General features: G+C 44.5%; 2 protein-coding genes across 11 annotated transcripts in view; one reads left to right on the forward strand and one right to left on the reverse strand.

The window, feature by feature from the left end:
• Positions 1–4,572: 4,572 nt before the first annotated feature.
• On the reverse strand, positions 4,573–23,110 carry CINP (cyclin dependent kinase 2 interacting protein). 8 transcript variants are annotated; one of them, XM_029597981.1, is made up of 7 exons: positions 22,972–23,110; positions 22,442–22,551; positions 21,668–21,836; positions 20,244–20,367; positions 9,433–9,559; positions 6,847–6,921; positions 4,573–5,114 (listed from the first exon to the last, which is right to left on the reverse strand). In XM_029597981.1, exons 2-7 carry the CDS (start codon positions 22,446–22,448, stop codon positions 4,912–4,914), a joined length of 705 nt encoding a protein of 234 aa, XP_029453841.1. In that variant the 5' UTR covers positions 22,449–22,551; positions 22,972–23,110; the 3' UTR covers positions 4,573–4,911. The 8 variants fall into 8 exon arrangements, with proteins under 8 accessions (XP_029453841.1, XP_029453839.1, XP_029453837.1 ...); XM_029597979.1 differs by having other exon boundaries at positions 22,442–22,562; XM_029597977.1 differs by having other exon boundaries at positions 22,442–22,578; positions 22,972–23,108.
• Positions 22,990–23,847, forward strand: part of TECPR2 (tectonin beta-propeller repeat containing 2) — a 181,856-nt gene continuing 180,998 nt past the window's right edge. For 2 of the 3 annotated variants that reach the window (XM_029597970.1, XM_029597973.1), the window contains exon 1: positions 22,990–23,126. The gene's annotated coding sequence lies outside the window, so the exon portion shown is untranslated. The remainder of the gene's footprint in view (positions 23,127–23,847) is intronic. The other variant, XM_029597971.1, reaches the window with a different exon arrangement.

Here is a 23,847-nt window from a genome sequence, read left to right on the forward strand (position 1 = left end):
TTAGTGTCACTCTTGAAACAGCAGTCCTTTTCCTGGCCCAAATAGTATAGCTGAACCTTGCCAAAACACACATAGCCAAAGCCTCACCGTGGCTAATTCTGATCTTAAGTATTTCAGGTTGAAAGCCATCTGCAAATCTTCTGGGACTTGCTTTTGGATGAAGAAGCTATGATTTAGTATAAATGCTTGTTGGTGATCAAAACATTTTATTGGTATTATCAAGAAAGGAGAATTTCTCTCATTGGTCAACAGCTCCTGTCCACTGCTGTGCTACTTTATAGAGGTAGTTAGTACTGGTGTTCAGTTTATCTATGACTGAAGTTTGAATTAGCCTTATTACAAGCATTTAAGCACTAGTCTGTATAAAAGTGTTTCCTTTGTTGAAGAAATGAAAATGCAGAATAGGTGAGTGACCACTCTCCTACACTGCACTGCCCACTAGCCAGCAGCTGACGAGGGCTTCTCTCTGCACATGGTACTGCCCCACCAAAAGCACTAACCCATATCTACAGTGCCTCAGCTCACACTGTTGTCATAGTTCTAGATGTACACTGAGCTACCCTACCCCAACTCCTCTCAGATTTAAGTTATTGTAGGATATGGCACTCAGCTACCTGTTCCCTATCCTGCCACTGCCAAAAGGAAAAGACTGGTTTCAAAGGAATAGCTTAAACAGAGGCTAACCATAAAAGGCCATGCTGGGTGAGAGCATCCAATGCTGTCAGTGGCTCACCACACAACCTATAGAACAAAACAAAAATAGCCTTACATAAAGCAAATACTGGTAATCAGACAAACAAGCTATCGCTGCATCCTATTCTCTAAATGCCAGAGAAAATAAATGTCTTAAAGAACTTCAATAATTTTAGTGCATCCCCTAGATCCCAGACTGTAGATATGCTTGTTAGTTCTCTAAAGAGCTTGATTAATCTACTTTGTTACTAATGTTTAGTGGTAAACAAAGCCCTGGCTTTTCATGATCTCAGAACTGACTTTCATCAAACTTAGGGGGTCATTTATCAAAGTGCTATATGGCGTTTTCACATGCAAAAAATGCCTTTAATAGGTGCGAAAACACCATAACGTTAAGTACGATGCAAATGAGAAAAAGAGGAGGATATTGGGGTGGGAATTTTGGCCAAGTGGGCTGTGCTCACAGTTTTGGAAAGCCATATTGCACGGCTTTAACGCGAATTGTAACTACATGCCATTTTTAGTGGTTTTAAGCTCTTTGAGAGCCAGCCTACCTATCGGGGCCCTTCTACCTCCACAGTCAGTCGAGGTTTAGGTATTAGTGTAGGGGTTAGGGGGCACTTTGACATTCAAAGTGCTATCTGGTGTTTTCGCATGCAAGATGAGATTTGTGCACTGTTCTCTCAACCTAGGTTGATGGACTCTACCTGGGTAACATCAAACTAGGCTGAGAGAACATTGCACAAATCTCATCTTTGTGTGAGTTTCCTCACTCCGAAGGTCATCAAATCTTCACAAGAGAGCACTGTTCTCTTCATATGTCTCACGTTGAATGTCAAAGTGGCTCCTAACCATCACCTCGAGTGACTAGGTGGGACTCCCATAGAGATATAAATACCTATCTAATGGTGAGGGCATTATGGCTAGGTGCTTTCTCTCTCACTGTGGTGGTAGGAGGGCCAGGATAGCTAGGCTGGTTCTCCAGGAGCTTAAACATAGTCCCCCCAGTAGTTGTATGTAGTTATAATTTGCAAAGTGCAAAAAAGTTATTGCAATTTGCACTAATACTTATGTGAAGCACTAACTGTGATAAACTGCCTATTACCATAAAACACACCCCTTTTCCTATCATATGCGACATTGTGTATTTTGATAAATCCAGGCCTTAGTCTTTGTAGCAGAAACATTGTTCACTATGATTGAAGATCCCATCCTACCACCTGTTACCAAACCAGACTAGGCAAAATGAGGTGAGGTGGGGTGATAATCCATCTTAAAAAAAAACAAACAATAATAGCTGCCTCAGCCCTGTCACAACATTACTCCCCTCTTAAAAACAGAAATTGAGGTACTTTTGATATTGGGGAAGAAAACTTCATTAGGTCTATATCCCTCCTCCAAAATAAGAAAAATGAAGACCTTATTGATTGACTGTACCTTGGTATAATCTGCTTTGACATGTTGACAAGCAGAATAAAATAAATAAATAAAGCTTAGTGCCCAACTTGGCATTAGATTCTCAACACCTGACACTGGATGATTAACTGATGCTTTAACACAAAGTGCAACTGTAAGCATTATATCCACTACACAGGCCCTGCTACTACAACCAATACACTTTGCACCTATATGCAAGGCTGGGCTATCAATCTAGTACTAGCTTCTGATACAAAAGAAGCTAGTGGTTCTATTAAAAAACTGGTCCAAAAGATTATACCAGGGAGAAGATCTACACTCAACTGTTCATTAAAAAAAACCCAAACAAAACACCTTAGTACCAATTTAAGAACCTCCATTGCGGAGACAGAAGACAACCTAGTCCTACATTGGAACAAATTCTGCATGACTGCTGTAGACCATATAGCACTATAGAAAGACAAGCTCGCTGGTTCTTCCAACATGTCAGATAAACAAAAAAGGTGCTGGGTAGGAAGAATGTAAATGGAAATGCTCCATCCACCCAGCGGCAAGGCTTGACTAGGTTCTCTCCTTCAAGCAATACAAGAAAAAACACCACCAGATTGTTTCATGTACTAAACAGCCTTCTAGGCATCATCACAACATAAGCACACAACACAGGATCAACTCTAGCATGTAACCAGCCTCCCTAACATTATTTTACAGAAAAATACATTTAAAATAATTAGATAAAGGCCTACCCCTGGCAATGATGAAACCTTAACAAAAATATCCATCCGTGTCATATAGTGATCAAAGACTGAACAGTCTGATCTCCAAAGTATGTAAAAATCTTAATAGCTGTGGTCTCACCACCCCTCCTTCAAGGGAAAATAGCCAATACAGTCTTAACTAGGGAAAGATGCCACTGATCAGAAACACCAACCCAAGGTTACCCAGCTGTTTCCCCCACTACTTGCTGTCAAACCAAGTAACCACCAACCTAGCCAAACAACTAACCCCACCTTAAAAAATCAGGAGGGACCCCTTCTAAATTAATTAAATCTTTAAGCAGTTTATATAAGAGGAAAGAAAGTTAGAGGGCTTTTGGATATTGATTGTTATTGGGTTCTCGATGGAGGAATATTCTTCATCCTCAGAGTTCTTTTTAAAAGCAGCAGGGTTTGTGTAATGAAAAAGGTAAACTCCTCCTTATGGAACAGGTGTCCCCTTTATCCAGAGGAAATTCTCCATCCTCCAAGTCCTTATCTAGGTTGCAGCCTAAAAAGGAAGCCGCAAGTTACATCTTTCCTTCTGTCAACACCCAGCAGAGAGACAAAACCTAGAGTGGATTTCTGGTCTTAACTCTGTCATATGCACATAATAAACTCCTTGGACATTGCAGTCCATTCCAAGGAGGTGGTGGTCACAGGAAAAGAGATTAAATTTAACACCATAAAGGTCTGCTCTGGTGCTACACCACTGACTTCCAGCTCCACAAGACTGGGGGGGTGGGGGTGGGGGTGGATAATTAATCCCCTCTCCCTGTGGTCCCAAGATGATTACTGTTCTTGGCAGGGAACTGCCATCTGTGGTAGGCACTAGTGGTTTAAATGTCCCCATAGCCATGAGCTCCTAAGAGTGTTCAAATCCAATTAGCTTTGCATGTCCTCTGACTCCAACCAACTGTGGCACGGCTTAACAGTCCAGGAGCTGTTTACGAGCTCCAAATGGAATAGAGAGCATGGGCTTTTTCCCCATCCTCTGGCAGTGTAGCCATACCTCGCTGAAGGTTGCTGCTATGACTAGAGTTGAAAAATACTCATCTGCAGCCAGTCAACCCTGCCTCCCCACTCCCTCTACTTATAAGAGGCTAATTCTGCTAAAGCGTTTTTTGTTTTTTTAAATTAGCTTTATTACAGTAACTGCAGTTTTTTTGGGTTGTTTTTTGTTTTTGCTGCGAGGCAGATGAGATGGAAAGAAAGATGGGGGGGAAGGAGGGAAGGTAGAGAGGGAACAAAGTACTTAAGAGCAGTAGCCCCCTGGCCATACTCAACTGACGGAGGGAGCCTTAAATTTGCACCTCAGGAGCTGCCTTCCAATAAACACCAATTCTACTGGTCCAGGGCTATGCTTAAATGCGAGAGGGAGAACTAGTTTTTGACGTCAAAAGCTGCCTATCAGAAAATTGTCTGTCACCCAGGGAGTGGGAGAACGCGCAGATTTCTTTTCAAATAGCCAAGACCACGACTCTGCTATAGCTTGGGATGCTCCCTACCAGCTGCTGGACACTCAAAATACTGGCAGGCTGTAGTAAGCACCAATATCTCTAAAGGGGTGATAGCAGCACGCCTGTTTCTCCATCTTTATCTGCTAGTTGGTGTGGATAACATTCATCTGGACCGGTCTGACTGGATGAAGAAGAATGAGTACTTGGAATTCCATCATTAGTGGAAAACATAGCTCTTCAGGCAGCTGAGGCATGAGCTAAGTATAAAACCATGATGGTTTTATTTAGAATTTATTAACCACACAAATCACGTGGCAGATTACAAAGTGAATTACATACAAAATGACAGACCAGTAAAACAAAAATAATAAAACCAAGGCTGCTGGCCAATAGGCATAGTAACATTGGAAATGATACAAATAAAGACCAAATGGTCTTCTCTCATCCAATGCAAAAAGTGTCCTATAAAGACAGAAAAATAGATGGCATACTATCTACCTATCCTTTCAATGGTCTGTACCATATTGAAGAAATTTGTTTTGGATGACTTGTATTCCATACAACAAATCTTGTGAGCTGGATTCTGAAAGTCAGAGTGGTCTGTGTCCTGTTTCCAGCAGCATGCTCTCCAGTAATACTCTGATACTGTCCTCAAGGTAGGGTTGGTGCAGCCATGCAGATAAATAGACCATCATCAAGTCTTGGTCAGTGCTATGAGCTAACTCTTGTACAATGGTTTCTTTCAGAAGCCATTCTTGTCTGTACATTTCAGACATCTTCAATGAAATTTCATCTAAGATAAAAAAAAAAAAATGCATACAGTTTAAAACATGTATCCACTGTAAGGAATACAGCAAGTTTTGAGAATATAATCCCTGCTGCAAGTAACAGAAGCAAGAGTTTTTATTTTAAAGCAGTTCCACTGAAGATAAGTTGCTAATTCCCTCCTAAATGCAAGCATGCAAATGTTTTTAAAATCCAGTTTGTGAATGACTGGACTGACATCCATGCCATCCAAGCATTAATGGAGGGGCCCCTGCCCTTAACTGCACACAAGACCAGGGGTAGAGTAAGAGGCTTTTTTATTTTTCTGAATTGGCGACCAACAATTCTTAATCCAAGCCTCACTGTAAGCAAAGGTCTTGGTAAAGAATATGAAGATAAAAGTAGAAAGCAGATACAGAAGATTTCCATCCCTGCTTTTAAAACTTATCTAGTCACCTATGCTAACAGCAATTCACTGTTTGCATGGTATTCCTGTACCATGCAAACAGTATAAGCTGAGGCAACATAAATAAGAATACTTTCACATGACAGCTTTGAATATACAGTACTGTAATAGTGCCACATCTACATTAAAGAAACACACTCAACACTATAGTTTCAGGCATAAACGCTTCCCTCTCTAACACCCTCATTCCCTGTTACATCTAATAAAGGGAGCCCAAACACTGTTAAACTATATACAGTTGTGTGCAAACATTTAGGCACCCCTGCATAAATTGTATACTTCAGTGAATAAGTAAAGAGAAGATGCCACATCTACATAGTACAAAGTTAAAATATTTCTGCAATTTAACTCTAAATTTGCTTAATATAACATAAGAAAAATGAGTACAACATGTTCAAAAGTTTAGACATGCAGTTGATTAATTATTATTTAAAAAAAAAAGTGTTAAGGCTTAAAGTTGATTAGCTTTTTAGGCCTTCAATTAGTCAGATGAAGACAATTCCATGATCCAACAAATACTCTGACCCTTCTATTTCTCTGCTTATGCTGACTGGTTTGTCTACTTTCAACAACCATGGGCTCCTCTAAACATTTGAAAATGAATATACTGTAATTCACTCTTACAAAGCCAGGGCAAACTATAAACAAATCTCTAAATGGTTCCAGCTAGCAATTTCAACTGTCAGAAACATTGTTAAGAAATGAAAATTGAACTGTTGGTCACCAGACAAGACTAATTTCCATTTCATTAGTCCAAACCACTTTGTTCCAAAGAGTTTCTGGCATATCAAGGTTTTGTTTTGCATACTTTAGACAACTTTTGTGATGTTTATAGAAAAGGTTTTTCTTCTGACAATTCTTCCAATCAGATTATTGTTATGCAAGCAATGCTGAACTATGCAGTTGTAACAACTACTCCAGTGTCAGCTAAACGTTTTGAGCACAGCTGTGGGCTCTGTTTTGCAGATCTGTCCAGTTTTCAGGCAATTCTACTGGAAATTTTTCTTGTTCTTTTAGATCTTGCCTTGATTTCAATAGTTACATGTAACTTACTTTTCCAACAAGGTTTCCAACAGTTGAAACTGCTAGCTGGAAGTGTTTAGAGATTTTTTTTATAACCTTAACCAGCTTTGTAAGAATTATTTACTTTCATTTTCAAATGCTCAGTCCACTGCTATATAGAGAAGACGTTCATAGTTGTTGAAAGCAGACAGAATAGTAGTCAAAACCTGCAACGTTAGAAGAGTCAGCGTATTTATTCAACAGTGTATAAACCACAAATAACTTCACCCACCTCTCAACTGTGTGGGATAGAATGGGCATGAGTTAACACAACTAAAAATTCTCCTAGGAATGGGGAGTAGAGGTGCTGGTAAGTTAAAAAGAAAAAAAAAATTCCTATTACAAATAGTGTAAGCAAAATCAGTGCCTGTGCATTTACATAACATGCAAACTTATACCCTATGGAGTCAGAACCCATGGCATTATAGCAGAGCAAAATTTTAGCATCAGAACTGATAGGAAAATGATCTTTTTGTAAATTAAACAAAAAAAACCTCCCACAAGTCCCTTTCTTTTCAGTTCAAGCAACTAAAAGTCAGTTCCCAAAATTCACATCTAAATTCTGGCCAGAATATTTTCACATATGATTTTTCAGTTCAACCTTATGAAATTGTGGAATACTCTAGTTGAGAATTTCTCTGCAGTCCAGTCGCTCCAATTGCAGGGGTGATTATGGTTGGTTGCAAGATGCTTGGGAAATCTGCAATGACTTCCAGCACTCCATGTGGATCAAGCAATTCTCACTAAAATAAACAAAACTTCCTATCTTGCAAATTTTCCCTAAAATTAAAAGTTAGTTGCTTACACACTATAGGTACTAATCTATCACTTAATTATCCTTGATAAAAAGTCGACAAAAAGGCTACTGTTTCAGCTGGCCAAAACAGCAGACTCCCCGAGGCAAAGAAAACATCTTTACTTTGTGGCTGGGGAGGGGGGGACCACAGAGTTGACATACAGAACTTACTTCATTGTCCCCTTCCTTTTCCCTCTCCCTCAAAGAGGGCCCAGCTTTATATTTGTAATTAGTTAAGTCTCATAAATATTTGATCCCTTGCCTTCTACTGGCTATGGTGATGAAAATATAACATCACTTACCTAAAAGCTTAGAGGCAAACGTCTGCTGCTTTCAGAAGGCCAATTAGAAACATCCCTGCCCTTCCAGTAGTATCCACTGGGTGTCATTGTTGGCCAGTGAATGGCTTCCAGCTGATAAGATCACATACTTTTTAATTTGCAGATATTGTCTTCACCTCTCTAACTGGAGGGCTAACAAGTCAAATCAACTTTATGGGCCATATTATTATTATTATTATTTTTTTTTAATTTAAAATGAATCAAGTGGAAGGGTGCCCACACCTCTCTCTGCACATGCCATACTCACAGTTTTATTATTATTATTCTGCAACTAAAATCAGCAAGCAATCGATGCCCACTCGCCAAAGAGGACAGCGGTGTTGTGGCAAAAAATATGGGATTAAGGTTCCCAACCTCCACCGACCCAAAAAAAAAAAGAGGAAGACATCAGTTAAGCGGGTAGGCAGGGAGAGGAGGGAAAGCAGTGTAAAATGAGGGGAAGGGATGTGAAAGAAGAGGTAAAAGGAAAGGGGAGGGACATAGAAAGCAGGAGTATGGGGGGGGTGGGGGTAGGAGTGTGTGTGTGACACAAAACCACACCATCATGCGATTCATGCTTCCCCACCCCCGCACTCCCTAAGGGAGGCAGCCAGCAAGGTTCCCAGAGATGGGGCAGGGTTCCCAACGTCCTAGAAGTATTTTTACTAATACCTAATCTGCCAGACCTCTGAACCCTGCCTGCACCCCTTTGTAGCATTTTGAATGACTGAAAGGACCAGACTTCCCTCTCTCCAATGGGGACCTCACCTCTTCAGCCCTCTCTGTGATTTTAAATTTCACGTGTGACTCTTTACTTAAAAAAGTTAGGAGCCCCCCTGCACTATAATATTGCTGTCCAAGAAAAGCACAGAGATCACAATGCTGGCAGAATTGTAGAGAATGGAAAAAGTTGTGATCACATAGGACATTCTTATTGCAACCCATAAAAAGCTTGAAGCAAATAAACACATCATGGTAAAAAGGAGAAAAATACAACAGCATTGGTAATAGAAATGACAGTACAGAGTGACTATTCTGGACAACGTTTGGAAAGACAGAAGATGCAATTGGAGACCAAGAAAACATGGCAGAAAAATACAGAAATAGTCTGAAAATCGTATTGGGTGCCTTGGGCCTGATTAAAGGGCACTTTCAGGCACACGTTGATAATACTGCCTATGCTCATCATGCCCAAGGAATGGCAGAAGGAAGATTTTTTGCACCATTGTGAAAACACAGGCAAGCACTAGCAGTAAATTTGTGAGACTTGAGAAAGTCAACATACCCTGGCTTATAAGAGAGTTTCATTCCTTTCTTGGTATGTGCAAAACACACTCCTCGGGAGACCCTACCCCTTAGAGACCCAGCTTGCTACTCGTTTAGCTCACTGGCTTTTTCCTAAGGAGTAGCAGCCCTCACTTTGTTTACAAGTGACATGGGAGCTGCTTGTGGTCCTCCAGCTGCTCTTATGGCAGATAAAAAACAAACAAATTCAGTCCTGAAATGAATTCATTGTTAGTAAGCCTTAATGAATTTCTCCTTTACTGCACATAGGGGAAATATTTTTCATATAAAAAGGATCCTTTTTTTTTTTTTTTTTTTTTTTAGAAACATTTAAGAACTGTGTTTATCTACATTAAGTTTCCCACCACCCTGCAGAGAAGACAGCATTCATAAACTCAGCAGTATTTAGTCTACTTACAAAAATATGTAACTGGCCATGTATGAAAGAGAATTGTTTTATGAACACTGCCATGGAGATATGTTTCTAGATCACAGATTCCTTTAACAGTTGATGATAACTTTTCCATTTTCATCTGTATTTTTTCCTTTAAAAAAAAAAAAATTCAGGCACAATGCATTTTAATATCATTGAACAACAGGCCAATGCAATAAAGTGTGTGTAAAAAAATAAAAAATAGTGTCCGACCTGGGCAGATTTCTTTTTACATGCAAGTACATTCACCTCCCTCGGCCACCCGAAGCAATAAGCAAATGAGCTGCCACTCTACAAGGGTCGCGCAATGGGTAATTTGTGCGTCCCTAGCGCTCTGCATCGGGCGCCCAGGAGAGGTGGCTGTGTACCCACAACAACCTGGCAAGAAAGAGTTCTCTTTCCATCCCTGGCAGGGCTATTCCTGATTGGTCCTTTTCACTGACATAGGATAGTGAACGGACCAAATAAATTAATATTAAGTGCCTGACCCTTAATATATATTTATTCACTCCACTTATTGCCAGCAGGGGTTCGAATTGGGCCAGACCTTAGGGATGCTGCTTGCTGTGGTTTCCCCTACGAGGAACCACAGAAAAGATTTTTTTTTTTTGTTGAGCCCTTTATTGTGGCATGATTCTGCTTTCTGTGGTTTCTCCTCAGTATCATGACGATACGAACAGGAGGAATCACAGAAAGCAGGGTTTTCTTTTCTGTGAGCCTTTGAGCATAGCATGCTTTAATGCCAGCTCCCAGCAAGCATTAAGTATGCCATATTAAAATGATAGGTGCCCTGGCAGTGTGGCAATTTTTGGTATTGCGGGGTTACAGCTAATATCCTCATCTACTTGAAATTTGCAGGTGATAAGCACCATGAGTTACACGCTCAACTGGACGTGCGTTTTAGATGTGCTAATCCCGGTATTGCAGCGGGCGGGGGGGTTATTTTAGCACGTCCAATGAGAAATTACTACTTACCTGATAATTTCCTTTTCTTTAGGACAGTCATGAATCGAGCTTCCCTCCCTTGGCTGCCATATGATTGTATAATGATCCTCCTGTGTGCCTACGTCTTACAGGCCTTACTGGTTTGTGTTACTCCAATCCCAAGCCTAGTGTTATTACATTCTTGTCTGAGCTCAGTTTTGCCTGTTGGCTGAATATTGCAATGGTTATCTGTTTTTCATCAAGTTTTTTTGTTAATCTGCCCACAGATGCTTTTGAACAGAATACCGGCAGGCTGATGTATCTGCAGGGATGTAGATACTGTGATATCGGTTTACCCTATCTTCATCAGATGAATCCAGAACATTCCTACCAGCAGATGAAGAAAGAGTAAACATATCACAGTATCTACACCCCTGCAGATACATCAGCCTGCCGGTATTCTGTTCAAAAGCATCTGTGGGCAGATTAACAAAAAAACTTGATGAAAAACAGATAACCATTGCAATACTCAGCCAACAGGCAAAACTGAGCTCAGACAAGAATGTAATAACACAAACCAGTAAGCCCTGTAAGACGTAGGTACACAGGAGGATCATTATACAATCATATGGTAGCCAAGGGAGGGAAGCTCGATTCATGACTGTCCTAAAGAAAAGGAAATTATCAGGTAAGTAGTAATTTCTCATTTCTTAACATCCAACCAAATGAATCCAGAACAAGAGGGATGGACCCAAGCTTCTCCCGAATTAGGGGGTGGGGGGGTGGGGGCCACCCGCCCACGGTCCAGTCAAAACCGCACATACAAAGGTTGCATCCGCCAGGGCTTGCACATCCAGACAATAATACCTAGAAAGGTGTATAAGGAGGACCACATCGCAGCTCGGCAAATGTCGATGGGAGACAACAATCTGCCTGAGCCAGAGTGGAATGAGCCCAAACCAGACTAGGAAACCACTTCCCAGCATCCATGTATGCTGTCGTGACTACCTCCCAAATCCAGCGAGCTATTGTAGCCTGTAAGACTGGCTCTTTGACCTACACAAAGGCCCAGTGACCTCCAGATACCTGACAATATGTCACTTGACATCCAAGGGCCGCAACAGATGAGGCTCTTCTACATCTTTCTCCCTGACCAGAGATGGCAGGGAGATGGACTGGTTCAATTGAAACTCAGAGACCACTTTCAGTAAAAAGAGAAATGGCTCCTGGCAAGACAAGGCCTGCAGCTCGGAAACCCTATGCACAGAGCAATTTGCCAGAAGGAACACTGTTGGCAAGGTCAGAAATCACAAGGACAGAGTACATAGCGGTCAAAACAGTTCTACCAAACAATCCAAAATCAAGTGAGACTCCCTAGGGGCACCGGAAACACAAAGGATGAAGATGCCCCATTCCTTTCAGAAAAAGAACAAATTGGAATGAGCTGACAAGGATCAATCATTGACTGGACCCCTGAAACAGGTGAGAGCAGTTACTTGTACCCTTATGGAATAAAGGGCCAAGTCTTTATTCAAGCCATCTTGCAAAAATGCCAAAATGAATGGTATCTTGACCGAACAAGGAAGAGTACCGTGATCCTCAAACACTCTCCAAATCCAATCATAGGTCAAGGAAGCGGAGAACTTTCTAGCTCTTAGCAAGGCGGAGATCACTGCCACAGAGTATGCATTTTTCAGCAAGCGAGCCCTGTCAAGGGCCCTACCATAAGACAAACTTGGAGTTGGATCTTCATGAATTCCAGTACCCTGATGCAACAGGTTCTTGTGCGCCAGAAGATGAAGAAGTCTCAGCAGATCTGCATGCCACGGACTCCTGAGCCAATCTGGAGCAACCAAGAGCACCATCTCTCTGGGGTGTTCGATCTTTCAAATCAATCTGCTCAACATGGGTCATGGAGGAAAGGCATATAGCAACTTGTCTTCCGGCTATTCCTACATTAGGGCATCAATCTCTAATGACCTCAGATCTGTTCTGTGGCTGAAGAATCGTGAAACGTACACAGTGTGCAAAAGTCACCAACAGGTCCAGGAACTGGAGACCCCGAATCAGCTGAAACTCCTCATCTGACAACACCCTCTCTCCTGGGTCCAGACAATCCCTACTGATAAAGTCTGCTCTTATGTTGTCTTAGTCTGCGATATGTGAGGCTGAGATCATCTGAAGAAACACCTCTGCCCATTCCAGAAGACATTTTATTTCCTGTGACACTTGATGGGAAAAGAGGAAACCCTGTACAACAACAACAAAAAAACCAAAAACTCCTGCATATATTTTTATTTTTTAAACTTAGCGGAGCTCAACCGTACCTGGCTGAGCACAGAGACAGTCTCTGGCTGCGGGGGGAGAGGGTATGTGCTGTCACCGCCGCGCTCGGCTTCCTGCATCCACTGCCTTTCAGCTCCTCAAGCAGCTAAGTCCATGCTGGCAAAACCAGCTACCAGACCAAGGCCCACATCTGAGGGACCACATAAATCACCTCAGGAATTCTCACCTGGGGAAGGGACCATTTGGTATCACCGCAGAAGAGCGGGGCAAATTTTATCCTTAATTCTCCTTTATTTTAAAATGAAGCAATCCCCAGTGGGGAGATAGACGTCCACCATCTGCTGGAGACGGAGAATACTGGCAGGCTGGTGTAACTGCAGGGGTGTATAGGCTGTGACATCAGTTTACTCACGCTACATCTGCTGGTAGGAATACATAGCCCACTTGTTCTGGATTCATCTGACTGGACAGTGTAAATCACAAGGCACTTAGGCTTCTTTACTACCGCTGTCATGGATAAAAATGATCACTAGCAGCACACTTACAAGGGACTGACAACTGTGCATTTTATGCAAAGCGAACCCATACAGTACGGCCAATTTAGGATGTCCAAATTTTTAGAAAATCCCAAGTACGGGACGTTTACATGTATTAAGTGCGCACTACCGATGCTCAAACTTTGTATGCCCAACCATGAAGCCCAAATGGACACCCAGCCTGGATGCGTAGGCACAAACTGTCAGGCACTATTTCGTGGCAGACTGGTGCAGAAAAAAGCGTGCGAATGCCACTGCGGCCTACCACTTGGCAACTCAGCCTGAGAGTGGGACCTAGCCCAAAAGGCTGCTTAACCTGCCAAAACTGCCATGACTCCCCATCCCGTCATGAAGGCGGAGGCAAATGTTGGATCGGCCCGCTGATGCTCAGAGACCAGAATAGAAATGAGGGTGAGAGGAATCCCTAATATTCTCTCATTTCCTTCTACTTTTTTTTTTCCCCCCTTAAAATCTTTACCTGAACTCAGCACATCCCGGCCGAGTACAGAGTCTGTCTCAGGCTGCAGGGGAAGAGGGCAAATGTCTTTGCCGGCTTGCTTGGCTTCCTGCATCTGCTAGCAGCTAAGTCCACGCCGGAAAACCGGCTACCGGACCAAGACGCTTGACTGAGGGCAGGTTCATGAGATATCTCAGGAGAACTCGACTGCGGGAGAGACCATAAAAGGTAACACCTCAGAACATCTGTAGAGAAATGCATGTCCACCATCTGCTGGAGGCAGAGAATACTGGCAGGATGATATCAGTGCAGGGGTATACATATACATACATACATATATACATACATATACACCGAGCGAGCAACTTTGTTTCAACTTCAGCTGCTGGTAGAGGTGTATAATCCATTGGTGTGGATTAACCTGTCTGAATGCTAAGAAATTCTTTAGTGTCCTCTCTCCAGTTATTCAGTCAATTTTCATCATGTGATCACTATTGCCAAGCAGCTCTAACACTGTTACCTCTTGCACCAAATGGAGAAATTATTTACCTGATAATTTAGTTTTCCTTAGTGAGACAGATGGACTCAGGACCACTGGTATTGTGCTCTCCTGATAGCAGATGGGAGACGGAGTCAGATTTCAAAGTTGACGTCAGCCTCCATATATCCGTGCAGCATGCTTAGCTCTTCAGTATTCTCCTTGAAAAGCCAGTGTGGATATAGGTTGCTTGATACGAGATTACACTTCATTAACTTCGAACAGGTTCAACTGATTATATATAAAAACTTTCTGACACTGGAGACTGCCGGTGCGCTGAAACAATAAACGCCGACACCTAGGTAACTGTGGGTGTCTTAACATAAAGGTAGGCCGAGGCTTACCCGTACAGTCTCGAGATTGATATCCGAGGTTCTCTATTTCTGGAGCAGCTGTGGGCGGGATGCTGAGTCCATCTGTCTACAATAAGGAAAACAAAATTATCAGGTAAGTAATTTCTTCATTTCCTAGCGTGTAGCCAGATGGACTCAGGACCAATGGGATGTACAAAAGCTACTCCCCTACTGGGTGGGAGGCAGCCCGTGGCCCACTTAGTGCTGCCCTTACGAAAGCTGTATCCTCCCTGGCCTGGACATCCAGGCGGTAGAACCTGGAGAAGGTGCATAGGGAGGACCATGTTGCCGCCCGACAAATCTCAGCTGGCGAAAGCAGCCTGGTTTCGGCCCAGGACACTACCTGGGCCCTTGTAGAATGCACCTTGACTTGTAAGGTAGTGGTTTTCCTGCCTCTATGTAGGCTGCATTGACTTCTTTGATCCAGCGGACTATGATCGCCCTCGATGCCACTTCCCCTTGTTTCTTTCCGCTGTGAAGAATGAACAGGTGATTAGTTTTGCGCAAGGATTCCGATCTCTTGAGGTATCGGACTAGGATTCTGCCAACATTCAGGTGGTGAAGGAGGCGTGAGTCTTCCGAATCTCTGTGTTCATCCGGTCATGGTAAGGCTATGGTCTGGTTCATATGGAACTGGGAAACCACTTTCGGAAGGAAGGAAGGAAGGATGGTACCATGCGCAGCTGTATGGTGCCTGGGGTAAACCTGAGGAACAGTTCTCGACAGGATAATGCTTGAAGTTCGGAGATGCGCCGAGCTGAGCATATTGTAATCAAGAAAGCAGTCTATGGTCAAGAGGCGTAGGGACAGGCCGTTTGTTGGGCTGAAGGACTCCCCTGCTAGAAGTCTAGTACTAGGTTAAGGTTCCATAGAGGCACCGGCCACTTTAGAGGTGGCCGGAGTTTAACTCCTTTCAGGAAGCGAGACATCAGGATGAATTGATAGTCTGATGCCGTCCGCTTCAGACCTGAAACAGGCCAGTGCAGCGACTTGACCCTTGAGGGAGTTGAGAGACAACCCCTTCTGCATGCCGTCCTGTAGGAATTCTAGGATCGTTTGAATCTTGGCTGTCCTCGGAAGGAGGGCGCGGTCTTCCCACCAGGCTTCAAATACTCTCCAGATCCATATGTAAGAGAGATGTGGAGAACTTGCGTGTTCGGAGCAGGGTGTCAATCACAACTTTTGAGTAGCCGCACTTCTTTAGGTTAGTTCTCTCAAAGGGAGAATCGAGCCGGGTCTTCGTGGGAGATCGATCCCTGTATGGCAGTATACGCAGAGGATTCCCCGCCAATAGTCTTCGCATGTCCGCGTACCATGGTCTTTCTTGGCCAATCCGGGGTGACTAGTAGGACTAGTTGTCTGTGGTTCTATCTTGTGAATGACCCTGCCCAGTAGCGGCCAGGGTGGGAAGGCATACAGGAGGTATTCCTCTGGCCAGTTCCGGACAAGAGCGTTGATTCCTTGAGACTGTGGTTCTTGTCTGCGGCTGAAGAATCTGGGGACTCTGGCATTGTGACGAGTTGCTAGGAGGTCCATGGCTGGGGAACCCCATCGATTCACTATCTGGAAGGCTTGTGTCCACCAGCGACCATTCCCCCGGGTCTAGGTCCTCTCTGCTGAGATAATCTGCTGAGACGTTGTCTTTTCCCGCGATGTGGGAGACCGAAATCCCTTGCAGGTTTGTTTCTGCCCACACTATGAGAGAGTCTATTTCCAGAGACACCTGCTGGCTCCTGGTTCCTCCCTGGCGTTTGATGTAGGCCACGGTTGTGGCGTTGTCCGACATGACCCTGACAGACTCGTCTCGGAGTCTGTGGCTGAATTGCAGGCAGGCTAGTCTGACCGCTCGAGCTTCCAGGTGGTTTGTGTTCCATTCCACCTCTTCTTTGTTCCATTGTCCCTGGGCTGTTAGTTCCTGACAGTGGGGCTCCCCACCCTCGCAGACTCACGTCTGTGGTGAGCAAGATCCACTTCGGTGCGGATAGGTTTATGCCTCTGCTTAGGTGTTCTTCTTGTAGCCACCATTGAAGCTGGTGCCGAACCTCTGTCGGTAGCTGGAAGCGAATTGAGTAGTTCTGGGACACTTGATTCCATTGTGACAATAGGGAGTGTTGTAGTGGTTGCATATGGGCCCTTGCCCACGGAACAAATTCCAGAGTTGAGTTCATGAGGCCGAGGATTTGAAGGTAGTCCCATACCTTGGGGTGAAATGAGTTCAACAGGTTTCGCAATTGACCCATCAGTTTCCTTCTCCTTGGAGGGGGAAGGTAAACCTTGTCCAGCTTGGTATCGAAGCGGATTCCCAGGTATTCTAGTGACTGGGAGGGCTGTAGGCAGCTCTTAGCTGTGTTCACAACCCACCCGAGTTCTTGTAATAAGTTCTTGACTCTGGTGATTGCATGGTGACTCTCTTCCGGAGACTTTGCTCTGATCAGCCAATCGTCCAAGTAAGGATGTACCAGAACTCCTTCTTTCCTCAGTGCAGCCGCTACTACCACCATAATTTTGGTGAAGGTTCTGGGAGCAGTGGCTAGTCCGAAGGGTAGCGCTCGAAACTGGTAATGATTGCCCAGTATCGCAAAGCGCAGGAAGCGCTGGTGGGTCCTGATGGACCGGGATGTGAAGGTAGGGTTCGGATACGTCCAGGGAGGTTAAGAATTTTCCCAGTTGCACTGCCATTATCACGGAGCTTAGGGTTTCCATGCGGAAGTGTAGTACCTTCAGGTAACGGTTGATGGCCTTGAGATCCAGGATGGGTCGGAATGTTCCTTCTTTCTTGGGAACGATAAAATAGATGGAACAGTGACCAGTATTTTGTTGAGACGTAGGCTCCAGAGTTATTGCCTTCAGGCTGAGTAGTCTTGCTAGCGTGGTTTCCACTGCCAGTCTCTTGGAGTGGGAGTGGCACGGTGATCTCATAAATTTGTCTGGGGGATGTTTTGCAATTCTAGGGCGTATCCCTCTTGAATGATAGTTAGGACCTATTTGTCCGATGTTACTTCGACCCATCTTTGGTAGAAGAGGGTAAGTTTGCCCCCTATGTCTTCTTCCTCTGGATAGGTCTACGTCTTCTCATTGTAGGGCACGGCCGGAGCCTGCCCCCGAGCTTGCTCTTCTCTTAATGTGCTTGTTCCGAAAGGACTGAAACCTTCCTGAAGTACGAGGTGCTTGGGACTGTGTATTCCTGTAAGGTTTAAAACACTGCAATCCTCTACCCTTGGTTCTTCAGGGGGAGGAGCACCGATATGTTCTTTTGTTCCTCTCTTCAGGTAATCGGGGTACTGGGGATTCGCCCCATTTGTTAGCTAACTTCTCTAGTTCACTTCCGAACAGAAGAGATCCTTTAAAAGGCATTTTTGTGAGATTCGCCTTGGAAGTCGCGTCAGCCGACCAGTTTCGAAGCCAATAATTGTCTTCTGGCTGCCAGTGCGGCGGCGACACCCCTGGATGATGTGCACACAAGGCCAGCGGTAGCATCGGTGAGGAAGGAGACCACAGGTTCCATCGCTTCTCCGGGCATGGTAGCGTCTCTGGAGAGGATCAAATAGGAACATGCCACCAAGGCGCAGCAGGAGGCAATTTGTGGCATCATTGCTGAGACATCACAGGACTGCTTAAGGATGGCTTCCAGCCTTCCGTCTTGGGCGTCCTTCAGTGCCGCTCCTCCCTCCACAGGGATTGTGGTGCATTTTGAGACATCGCAGATCATAGCGTCCACTTTAGGGAAGCGTAGAAGTTCCTTGGCCATGGGTTCCAGCAGGTATAGGGCTTCTAGTGCCCGTCGCCCTTTAAAACTGGCCCCTGGAGCATTCCATTCCAGGTCAATCAGTTCCTTGATGGGCTCCAACATAGGAAAATAGCATGAGGCATTACGGAGGTACACCAACATTGGATTCTTTTTAGGTTCCAATGTAGGGTCCATGCCTGGGAGACCCAGTGTCTTCATAGTTTTGGACATGAGGGCTGGTAATTCGTCTTTGTGGAAGAATCGGAGCATGGTCCTGTATGGCTCCATCCCTAGGAGGGGATTTCCCCTTCTTCCAGGGAGTCTGTTTCCTCCTCTGAGGTGTCTGGCTCCCATCCGGGATGATCTTGGATAGGAGAGGCATGTCTCGAGAGCCTCAGGAGGTGCTGGGAAGTGCTTGTGCTTCCGGCAGAGTTTGAGGCAAGTGGACAGCTGGGGCTGGTTGTGCCTGAACAAAGGTTTGCAGCCCTTTGAAAAACTCCACCAAGGAGAAGGTTCCTGGGTCCATATTAATGCCAGGAGGGATTGTAGTGGTAGCCCCGGAGGAACATTCCTGTGGGGGCGCCGCGTTGGACATATTTAGGTCCGGGGTGCCATCATCAGTGGTTCCGGATCCCTCTCCTGGCTGTGGGAGGTCTTGATTGGGCTCTCTCTGGTTCTGTTCGCACTGCTGGCACAGCAGGGATTCTAATTCAGGCTGCGCAGCTCTAAAGTGGCAGGCTGGGCAAAGGAAGGGTCCCTTGGCCTTCTTGGATGGTGGTGGCATTGTTTGTGCATGTGTAGGGATTAAAAATGTGTCCGTACGAGAGTTATGCGCGCGGATGCTTAGTTGTGCGCGTCGGGAGCGCAGAAGTTATGCGCAGTAAGTACGCACAAGTTATGCATGCAGGTGGCAGATTTTGTGCACGTGGCACTGTTATGCGTGCAGTTCTGCATGCGGCCTAGTTGTGGGCGCACGACCCAGATGTACGAGCAGTTAAGCGTGTATCCCTACGGATGCGCTCAAGTTAGGCACCTCGGGCCTCCGGCCTGCTCCGCGTGTACAGACTGCGAGGGGGGAAGATGGTGCCACCGACCCCGGCAACAAGATGGCGACCCCCCCCCCCCCCCCGAGGGTCTCCACGTGTGTGGACCCTCGACCAGATCGGGGCCTAGCCAGAGGAAGGCTGCTCAACCCGATTTAAAACTCGGAGAAAGGTCGGCACAGCTGTTCGAGCCTTGGAAGTAAAGGCTTCTACCTTACCTGGTCTCTGCGCTTATCGGTCGCGTGCTGGGCGGTCTACAGCTGCCGGGGGGGGGGGGGAGGGAGAGGGAAATACCCTTCACCGCCGCGCTCGAATCTGCATCTGCTGCCTTTCGGCCACCCTGGGGGCAACGTCCATGCCAGGAATCGTCCAGCAGACTAAGGCTCACCTCTGAGGGATATCGAATCGACCTCAGGAAAGTCTTGACTGGGGGAGGGACAGTTAGCCCCGCTTCTCCTGTGGTGAAACCTCTCTTCTTAAAAGGTAAATTTTCTTCTCTCTTTTGTAAATGTTACACTATTCTCTTTTTGATAGTGTCCGCATCTGCTATGGGACACGGATAAATACTGAAGAGCTAAGCATACTGCATGGGTAGATGTAGGCTGACATCAGCTTTGAAATCTGACTCCGTCTCCCATCTGCGATCAGGGGAGCAGGATACCATTGGTCCTGAGTCCATCTGGCTACACGCTAGGAAAGCCTGTTTTTCACCAAGAACTAGGTCTAAAACAGTTTCCCCTCTTGTTGGCTTTATCAGCAGATACATGAAGTAGTCATTTATTTCATCTAGGAACTTTACCTTTCTAGCATGTCCCAATATGGCATTCACTCAGTTAATACTGAGGTAAGTGAAATCCACATTATTACTGTGCTGCCGATTTTGTTAGCTTCCCTTAATTCTGGATGTAATTTGTTAGTAACAGAAGCATTACCATCTTTTCCAAAGTATGGAGCAGCTCAGTACAGCCCTGCTGAAGTTCTTCATTATCTGAACATATACTGCCAGACTGAGCAGTACTGCTGTCACATTCAATCTCCAGTTTACCATTTCTAAACCTAAACAAAAAAAAGATATACCAAGGTTAAAATCCAGAAGCTGCTTTTCACTTTTGTGTTAAACTCATTTGTTTCTCTTTGGCATTTTCCAGGTGTCGATAATGTGGGACTCCAAGAACACTTTGTGCTTACTAGAAAGCAGTTTTTACTGAACAGTCATGTGTACAGTATAGGTCTGCTGTGAATACTGTCACTTGCATTCTCACCTTAAATGTAACAAAAAAAAAATACAATGTTCAAATTCATTGACAAATAAAAGAATCACTGAATGAAAGGAAAAGCTTCAGCTCTGTTCAATGAATGAGAGGAGTGACACACTCAAGGCTGAGGATTCTAGCCCTCCATTACTGGTCAAAGGAAAGGAGGAGGAGGAGGAAGCAAGGCTTTTGTTAGTCCAAAACTAACAATAAATCCTACTTATCTATCCATTGCTATCCTCTTTCCCTCCCCTCCCCCAACCCCGCCATATCCAGTAACTTCTTGTACTGTGAACTAGCAAGAGTAGCTAAAGCAAATATTTCCTGCCTTTCATCCCCTGTTCTTATTTTACAGCAGATCTCAAAAAAAGCGGTGTAACTTTTAATCAGAAGTCTTTTGTCAGTTTGTAAACGGCAACAGCTCAGCCTTGCCCATAAAGACTGAAAAGCAGGGCAGGCCAGGGGAAAGAGAATGTCTCTCCCCCCTCCCAAAAAAATAAATAAGAAACTGAAGATCAGGGGACTCTCCAGCAGCACTTGGTGGCCACTAAGTTCTCATGGCTCCATGTAGGCCACAGAAAATCTAGGCCCATAAGTGTCCAGGGACGGGAAGTACCATCAGACAGCACAACAATGGCTGGATCTGCCCTGATGCACAGGGTCCATGTCTGTAGCTGAGATCTGCACAACCCTTCTCTTCCTTCCCCAAGCATAGCTCTGGTGTTTACAGCTACCAAAGCATTAGTTACTTGCATGTTAGTCATGAGCTAGTCTAATGTAAATATCCCTACAGTGTAATTCCAGTTTACAGAACTGACAATCCATTTGAGACTAGCTTTCAAGTTAATTTCCTTCATCTGGCCAATGCAGAATGATCTGAAGAAGAGAGCATAGCTCTCCAAAGTTAATCATATGTATTAAGAATAATCCAATAAAAAAAGGTATCACCTACAACTTGTTTGACTTTTTTCTATATTGATTAGTATGGCAACCACACTACCATTTTACTGAAAATGTTGGGTGCTGAAACATCTCTACTAAGCAGACTGAAAACCCAAACAACTTATTGTAATTTTAATATGGAGATATTTGTTTATACTCACTGGGAATTCATTTTCATATTGACAATTTTGTTTGCAATATTAAATCCACTATCATTCAGGCTGTCCCATTTCAGAATCAAATTATGCCAATCTGCAGCATTGTCTTTAATTTTTCTTGCACTGACAGATAAGGCTGGTCTTTTGGGGGTCACAAATCCAGGGCTTTTAGCTATGGAAGAAAATAAAAGTAAAAACACTGCCCATTTTAACAAGCATATGTCTGAAAGCAGCAACAATACTACACAGGTTCAATATCATAATACAAAGAAAAACTAGTTTGGTTAAAGTAAAAAAAAAATCTTACAAAATATGAAACCACTATACAATTTTAATAAAGCCGTGAAGGTTTGCCAGATGTGAATACAAGAGCTAACCCACAATAAAACATACAAAACCAATTTTTCTAAATTTAATTGCCTATTTTCATAACAGCCCAACTCTAAAAACACCTTTATACTGCTTTTTTTAAAAGCAGTAATTATTTGCTTATAGCAGGCTCACTTGTGCTAAGCAGAGGACTATACGGTAATAAAAATTAATTGTAAAATAACACTTCTATGTCAATCTTTTTTAAATAACCATTTCTGCTAAAATGCTTCCGTAAAATTGCATCCACGCACAACTTCTAGTCTGTGAGTAACAAGTGACCAACTGGACTGCAGATCCTCCGTGCACGTATTTTCCCCATTTCTGTATCTGCGGAGGTAAAAAAAAACAAAAACCCTACGCCAAAAATTCTCTCTCCGCCATACGCTAGTGGCCTACACCACTCACCTTCCATTATGACTTTTAGAGAACTTTAGATTTTCTTCGGTCCGTAGTGTGAGCCTTTCATCATGAATTCGGATTCACTTAAGCACCTTTACCGAACGGATGCAGCTTTTCTAGAACGATGCTAAAAGTCAGGAACCCTAGAAGTTACATTTGCTTTAGCGATACAGTGGAGCATGAAATACTCGCGACTTGCACCCCCCGAACGGTACCAAAGATTCTCCCTCCCTTCAGGCTGACCCCCGCCGCCGCCGCGATGCAGCCAGGCCGGCACATGCGCATTTGACTCGGTTCTCACGTGCCCACCCTGCCCGCTGTAATGGACGGATGGACGCCGTCTCGGTACCTTACCCGTGACGCCTACAGCTGCTGTACCGTGGCGCGGAGGGTGACAGTCACCGCTCCTGCAGGAGGAGGAAAAGACGGTGTGTGACGTCAGCGTGCCGGTGACGTGCTGCGCGCGACTACGTTCTCCCGCGCGACGCAGCAGGGGAAAGATTACGATTGCGGCGCAACTGGCCCGCAGCCATTACCGGAATTGCAGCGTCGCCCGTCTCTTGTCTGCGGTGTTGAGGAGACAGAGGCAAGCGGGAGCCACGGTGGAATTCAGCGGGGTACCGACTCTTGCTGGGGGATAGGGGACGACACCGACTTCCTCACCCCATCGAAGCGTCGCCGCTTCTGGTCGGTAGGTGCTGCTGTTGTACAAGGGCTCGCACAGTCTTTGTGCCGGCTTCGGTGTGTGCTGTCTCCACTGCATGCCTCGCTCCTTCCGGTCGGCCCCAGTTTTTGGGTTTTTTTATATTTTACATGTTCTGCCTTTGATAATCCTTTGTCTTTTTTCCTTGATCTTGTACATTTTCCTCCCACCTGAATTGAATTGTCCTTTGTGTGAAGTCTCATGGAAAATGGCTTTCTGCATTGTGTAGTAAGGTGTTCAGGGTTTGATTTGTCAGTGAGGTTTTCCCATGGGCACAGAATGGGAGAAAACCTTTACTGAGGCTGATAAATTCAACATGTTACTTTCCGCTACTACCTAGAAATGTTTCTTTGTGGGCCACTCGGTGATACAAATATGCAAAAGACTGGGGGGTAGGGAATGTAATTCTTCTGCATGTGTTACACAGTAATAAAATCAATCAATCTATGGAGAGATTAAAATTGCAAGCACTCAACACCAGGTACTTGTTAGTATTTATCGTTTAGTTTTATAAATTCAACAAGACATGACTGCAGCACTGATAGCAGCTTTGCCCGTAAGAGACTGAGGAAGCAGACATTCTGGAAATAGTATAGACGGCGGCCCCAGCCCTTTGCTATGGAAGACAGTTAGTCTTATCCTCAGAGCAGCCTAAGAAATTAATCACTGAGGGGTAAGCAAAAACGCAGGATTTTAAGTTTGGGTTTTT

Source organism: Rhinatrema bivittatum, chromosome 4, assembly GCF_901001135.1.
Source record: "Rhinatrema bivittatum chromosome 4, aRhiBiv1.1, whole genome shotgun sequence".
Taxonomy (NCBI): domain Eukaryota; kingdom Metazoa; phylum Chordata; class Amphibia; order Gymnophiona; family Rhinatrematidae; genus Rhinatrema; species Rhinatrema bivittatum.

Coding starts and splice junctions, on each gene's coding strand:
- CINP (XM_029597981.1), bottom strand. Junction 6,922..9,432: donor ATGGCCAGTTACATATTTTT/GTAAGTAGACTA, acceptor TTAACTTACCAG/CACCTCTACTCCCCATTCCT. Junction 5,115..6,846: donor CTATCCCACACAGTTGAGAG/GTGGGTGAAGTT, acceptor TTTTTATCTTAG/ATGAAATTTCATTGAAGATG.